Source organism: Oryzias melastigma, linkage group LG11, assembly GCF_002922805.2.
Source record: "Oryzias melastigma strain HK-1 linkage group LG11, ASM292280v2, whole genome shotgun sequence".
Classification (NCBI taxonomy): domain Eukaryota; kingdom Metazoa; phylum Chordata; class Actinopteri; order Beloniformes; family Adrianichthyidae; genus Oryzias; species Oryzias melastigma.
In genome coordinates this window covers 13,692,490-13,699,627 of record NC_050522.1, presented here as the reverse complement: position 1 = coordinate 13,699,627, position 7,138 = coordinate 13,692,490, and the positions used below count along the sequence as shown (strand labels likewise).

Sequence of the window (7,138 nt, the reverse complement as noted above, 5' to 3'; positions counted from 1 at the left end):
TTGGAGAAAGGGTTAAATGTAGCAAATGTCATGTTTTTTCTTCCTCATACAAGAGTACTTACCCTTTACATAATCAAGCCCTTCACAGCAGCACAAGAGGATTGCTTGATTTCTAAATTGTAATCTTCATTTTACTAGTTTTTGTACTTTACCAAGATAAAAGTAAGCTATTTTCCATTAGTGTAGTCCACCTTATTCTTCTTACATTTTTTGATAGATAATTTTGATTTAGTAAATCAGTTACCCTCATATCTTATTAGCTAATATATGGGGCCAAAATGTTATATTTAGTGAATTACTTAGTAAATAAATTAAATTATAAAGAATTATCCTGTTAGGGTCAGAAGTGTCAAAAAAGACCAACAAAAAAAAAAGAATAAAATAAAGACATATTTTGAATTTGACATTCCAACCCTCTTGGTGGCGCTAGAGGGTTCCAGAGCTTTTATTTCAACGATTTCTGGCTGTTTGCAGCAGAGTTAATCGTTTTACGGCTGTGTAGGGGTCTGCCGTAAAGCGTGACGCCGGAGAAAGGTGAAGGTCTCTGATAAAAACAACAAAATAGGGTAAAAACTGCATATTTTATTTGTACATTTTACATATAAACTATTAATACTTAAAATGGTGACATATTTTCTTTGGCTACAGGTTTTTTATAGATATTATCGTCCGGTTAAGTAGCGGCTGTCATTGACGGAGGATGCTTTAAACTTAAGACGGTTTACAGATAAACTCGGTTTTTTAAATAGACATCTAATCGAACCTAACTTCCTTATATATATTTACCTTTTACAGCTGCTGGTGTTATTGTTGTTTATGGAGTAAATATCTAAATAAAGCTGCTGAAACCCGTTAGCTCTGATGCTAATTGCCCCTGTAATAATTATTGCGGAAGCTCAAAGGTTCTTGAACGAAACATTTCTGTTGTGTGTGGACAAACTCAAAAATATTCACTCATTGATTTAGACTAAATAACAAAAATATGGATTTTGGTTGAAATCTCATTTGAAATAAGCAGCTAACTTCCCTATTAAGACTTTCTTTCCTTTTAGAATACAATAAAATGTTTAAAAATCTTTTGCCAAATATGAACATCTTCCTTTTTAACTGTATTAGTAGTGTTCTTAAAGCTAATTTGATATATTCTGTTGCCAAGTGTTTAATCAGAGGTTGAAATCTCAGTTTATCATTGTGTTCTTGGGCAAGACATCTAACACCAGATTCCCCTCATTTCAAAAATATATTCTGTAAAATGTTTTGTATTAAAGTGTGCGCTCCACCCTGTGTAATGTTAGTAGTAATTCTCCATTATGATGCTCCATCATTTTTTCAGTCAGTTCAATTGACTTATTTACCCCAAAGGTGACTCTGGCATAAAGGCGACAGAAAAACTTTGTGGCTCTAGGCTTCCCGGTTATTTTCATGCAGACTGCCATAATTTTAGTCATCACCTCACCCATTCCTGCCGCCACCAATAATTGTTAATTGGTTTCTGAGCAAAGCATCAAATCTCCCCAACTGCTTCGCCTGCTGCTTCCAGTGGAATCTATGCACATCTAATAAGGGGTGTTTAACCATTAATTAATCAATTAATTGATTATTTGATCAATATTTCTAAGATTCAACCAGATTGATCTGTCTGAAGCAGAATCAAAACAAACTTGTACCAACAAAAAATTAAATAAAAATGAAATAAATCCATAATCATTCTTGGAAAATACCATTTGGCTTGCGATACAGTTTATTTTAGTTTATTAATTTATCAGGACAGCATAAAAATACATTGATCTTAAAAAGCAAAGATGCTTGCAGCAGATTGTATCTTAATAGCTCATTTCAATATGTAGTCCTTTATTAAATGATACATTATGCCTAAACATTATTAACATATTTACCAGTTTAAAAAGTTAATACAAAATACAAAACACATTATCAAGCACATTATAAAACAAGTACAATATAAAATACAATATAAAACATATAAAATACATTTACCAATTTTTAGAAGTAGGTTTCTTTTACTATAATGAAAAAAAAAACACTAAGTGCCATCACAGTAGGGCTGCCACGATTAGTCGACTAATCGACGACTAATCGACTATTAAATTAGTCGACGACTAATTTAATAATCGATTAGTCATTACTCAGACTGGCGACCTGTCCAGGGTGTACCCCGCCTTCGCCCTTCAGTAGCCGGGATAGGCTCCGGCGCCCCCGCGACCCCGAAAGGGAAGTAGCGGTCAAGAAGATGGATGGATTAGTCATTACTTTATATTATATGGAGTCAGAGTGTAGTAAAGTTAAAAGATATAATAGCATCCTGCTATCTTTTTGGACTATTTTGACATTTATTGAGGATTATTAGGCTATTTTTGAGTTTAGCTAATATTTCAGCTACATGCTAGCTATGTTGGCTAATTTAAGATTTTGTTTAGGCTATTTTGGAGTTTAGCCAATATTTCAGCTGCATGCTATCTGTTTTGGCTAATTTAGTTTTTTTTTATTTTTTTTCGGCTAGTTTGGAGCTTAGCTAATATCTCAGCTACATGCTAGCTATTTTGGACAATTTAGGATTTTTTCAGTTTTAAAGCTAATAATGGTTAAGGTGTGTGCTTTACATCCAGTTTGTGCATGACCCGATTAGTCGACTAATCGGAAAAAATAATCGGTGATTAGTCGACTATTAAATTAATCGTTTGTGGCAGCCCTACATCACAGTAGACAACAGATGTGATGTTAGCAATAAATGATCAACCATGATTACAGCCCAATGTGTGGAAACATGCAGACATGTGACTACAGTGTGGTAAAATGTTCTGTTGTTTTGATGTGGAAAAACAACAGCTGGCTGAACTTAATGAAACTAAAACATGAATGGATTTGCCATTAATTCTTAAGTATTTGTACATATATTTCATTTACACTTGATTATCTTGCAAGAAATACAAGGAATCTGGAAAACTTCCCCTGCACTCTTCAGGTATTGATCTCTGAGCCACACTGGTTTCATTTCTGGCTGAAGATGTCAGGGATCAGTTTTAGATCAGTGCAGTGAATCAAATTGGATCGTTCAAAATGAATCAATTTTGACTATGAATTGTATCATCAATCATAAATTATAAATTTATTTTTTGGTAAAATGAGTTATTATACCTCTAAGCATGTTCTTGATCTTCAAATATGTGTGAGATGCAGAGATTGAATTTGTGTTTGGGATAAAAAATACACAAAACAGAAACTCCACAGTTATAGAACATATTTAGAATATATTTGAAATAGCAAAAATAAAAAGAAAAATTTTCTTTAATCCAGTCAATGTCAGGTCACACATTATCTTTAAACAGCCCCAGTGTGAATCCAACAAGCTGCAGTTAAAATCCTTTAGTCTAATTCTAAGAATACTAGAGGATTAGACAAGTGAAAGCTCATTCAAAGACACTGAAGCTTATTTTAAGAGAAACAGAGAAAAGAGCTGCAACTATAACATCAGGAGCACGAAGTGAACAAAGACTCACACGACCCTCAGTGATCCAAACATATACAGTCTATGGATCCAAACCTATAACTGCACCAATATTCATATTTTCAGGCTCAGCGTCGGTGCTCTTTATCTCTTTATGGTAGCACTGTAATAAAAGAATAAAGAAGAGAAGACTCTCAGTAACAGCAGTTTAACAGGAGAACGCCAATAAAAAGGTTAAACACAAAAATTTGAATATAAACCAGGCATAATCCTCTATCCAAACAGCCATCTTTATTTGTTTTGTCCCTGTTAAGATTACAAAACTTGCTGGAGCTAATCCCAGCTGTCCAGATGCGTAATATTTACCAGAGATTTCAAAGCCTCAGGGCAGGATCTGATTTAAAGAGTTCATGTTTAACTGTTCTAAAATGTTAGAATAACGAAGTATTGAAAAAAAGAGGAAAAATATTTTGGTTTTTGGAGACTTAACATTGAATGCCATGTTCTTTGGTGGCTGTGATTCTTAATCTCCAAGGCGCCAAATCAGATCCTCTTTAACTGCTCTTGGGTGTTACTATCAGAAAACCAATCTCCTCTTTTTCTTCTTGCAGCGCCATGCCCTTCGTGGACATTCAGTCGCGGCTCGGCATCAACGTTGACCGCTGGATCCTGCTGCAGAGCGGAGAGCAGCCCAACAAGCGGCCAGCACGCTGCCACGCCTTCGAGAAGGAGTGGGTCGAGTGCTCTCATGGCATCGGACAGACGCGCGCAAAGAAAGAATGCCAGCAGGAGTTTGAGGACTTCTATGAGTGCATGCACCGCCAGAAGACGGTGAGCCATTTCTCTGAACTAAAACGTTCTTCTTCTAGTTAATATAAAACTCATCTCTCAAATGTAATTGATCTCATTTGTTATAGTCAGGTGGACTGCATCTGACTTAGTGGTTTGAGAAAAGACGCCTGTTTGTCTTTTTTATAAAATCATATACTGAACTGCACAGATTCAAGTGTTTAAAATTTGATTCTGTAACTTTGGCTTTGGGTTCAGTCATAACTCAGTATTATATGCTGGTCATTTGTTTGCCACACATTTAGTCATAAATTTGTATAATTTTATGAACTTTCTTGTGAAAGTATCACACAGTAGTTTGACTTCCAGTATTTTACCCTCATTGAAGCTCGATCACATCAAAGTCCCGGCTCTGTTTTGTTGGCTTTGCCTGGTTAAAGTCATGTGAGGCGAGCTGACGGCGCATAAGTGTCTGCAGAGAACAAATCTGACTGACAGCTGCTGTCTGCGCAGCACAAACCTCCAGCCTGCAGTCAGCTCATGAGTCACGTCTGACGATGAAGCAGGAGCTTCTGTAAGACGTGTCTGCAGGGAAGTTTAGCTGTTGAGTTCAATTAAATTTCAATGTGAAAACTACATTAACAAGTTTAGTATTTTCTTTTGTTCATTTAGAAAATATTTATCAGTCAACAACCTGTTGAGAAATCACTCTGTGAGGATTCTTTACACTTTGGTTCAGTTCCAAATGGATGTGTCAAACTTTCCTCCTCTTCCTCCTCCAGCACCGCCGTCTGTATGCCATCCGGCAGCAGCGCGACAAGATGATAAAGGAGGGGACGTACACGCCGCCTGCGCATCACACGGGAAAAGGGAATGTGGACCCCTGAGCGGGCGCGGATGTCCACAGATTAAGTGTATTGTATAAAAAAAACGAGGATCATCTTCACTGTCCAAATGTACCAGTTTGAAAATAAAAAGCATCATGTGCGGTCCTATCTGCTTCATTTCTGCCACTTCCTAGACAAACATTTCCACTTTGAAAGATGTCAGACGAGGCTCCAGAGGTTTACAAATGTTGTTTGGTGACATGCAAAGTGAGATGATCTGTTCTCAATCAGGAAGATCTGTCAAGATAGAAAGAAAAGTCATTTCAGCTGCAGCCTGGAGATCTTTGTGAAAACTGTTTTTAATCAGTAATATGAGAATGCAACAAAAGAAAACACATCATTGTTGTAAAAATATATATTTGAGTTCAAATTTAAAATGAATAGAAAAATTAGAATTTTATCTCGTTAAGGTTAGGTTATTCTCTATTATATTTAATGAAAATGTGTAGTAAAATCAAGAATTTCTTTTTGCTATTTTTTGATGGTTATTTTTTTTTATCTCTTAAAATTTGAAGAGTTTAGCAAACAAGAACTTTAGAAAATACATGCATCTGTTGGGGTTTTTAGCATAAAAAAGAAATATCTGCTAAGCATCCTAAACATTTTTGAGGACTTTTTACTTCAAATTAAAACTGTATTTGTCAGTTTCTCAAAAGAATCCTAATATAAACCGAAATATATCTGTACTAACTGTTATTTTGACTCATAAGTGCATAAAACCAAATTTTTCTACACATAACAACTATGTTGTGTTCAGAAATAAAGTTCCAGAGGGTTGGTTTAAATGATGCAAATACAGATTAAATACAGAATCATGTGATGCAAATTTGCGTTTATAATTTAAGTAATTTTTATAGGACTAATTCACAACCAAGGTTGTTCTCGAAGAATTACACATAAAAACATTGAATCAAGCAATTCCATTCCAGTCATTCCAGACATTAAAGATCATTTTAATCCAGGTCAGATTATTCCAATGACGCCGGATTATAGTAATGGCCTCTTGAGACCGATAGATTAAATGTAAAGGTTTCTGATGTAGTTTTCACTTTAAGCCAACAGAGGGCGACAGCGGAGAGGGAAACTAACTGAAAAGCTTTCAACAGAACCAGAACCAGGCTCACTGTGTCTAAGAGTTCAGGAAACAGAATTATAAACATGGGATTACCATCATATTAACTTGGTTGTACCACTACAGGAATTCAATTATGTAAAGTGCATTTTCAGCCATTTTTAATGTGTTTCTCACTTTATATAAAATAAACAAGAAAGTTAATAAACTATATATATATATATTCTAAAATGAATCAATTTTTTTTCAAGTAATTTAATGTAATTGGGAATAAAAATACATTTTGCAATCAAACTTTTGTTTAAAACTTACGGAAGTTGATGTCACCTATAAAGACGTATAAGAAATATAGAACAAAAATAATTAAACAAATATTTTTTAAAATTAAAAACGACTAAAAATCAAACATTTTTATTACTTTCTTCAGAGTCTAATATTAATTGTTTTGGAAATCTTTATGAGCTACGACATAATATAGTCCCGAAATGTTGCCTCATTCCTCCCTTAAAAAAAGATAAAGACTGTTGATACATGAGACAACATATACAAAATGAAAAATATTTTTCTGTTTTGTTTTTTTAGATTTTTCCTTTCTAATGTTAAAGAAAAACTTTGAATCTAAGATTTTTTGAAGGGATTTTTTAAATGTCATCATTGCCAACTAGGGAAATGGATTTTACTGTATTTGTTTACTCAGATTTAATTCTATGTTATTGTTTCCATGTTTTACAATTACAGTATGGTTATAATAACACCTGGTTAAAGATTAGCACCTCTGAGTCTGTGTTTATGCTCATTGTGTCTAGCTTTTTTCATTTATCCTTTTCATGTTCACTTTTGTCATGTTATGTTTAAATATTTTTTTTGTAATTTGGTCTTCTTGCACAGGGATTAAATAATATTTCCTATTCAAGAAGACTTCTTGGA

At 34.3% G+C, this 7,138-nt stretch overlaps 1 protein-coding gene across 1 annotated transcript; it reads left to right on the top strand.

The window, feature by feature from the left end:
- Positions 1-418: 418 nt before the first annotated feature.
- On the top strand, positions 419-5,245 carry ndufs5 (NADH:ubiquinone oxidoreductase subunit S5). The gene is made up of 3 exons (XM_024293939.2): positions 419-566; positions 4,075-4,294; positions 5,035-5,245. The coding sequence occupies exons 2-3, from the start codon at positions 4,079-4,081 to the stop codon at positions 5,137-5,139; spliced, it is 321 nt and encodes a 106-aa protein (XP_024149707.1). The 5' UTR covers positions 419-566; positions 4,075-4,078; the 3' UTR covers positions 5,140-5,245.
- Positions 5,246-7,138: the final 1,893 nt, after the last annotated feature.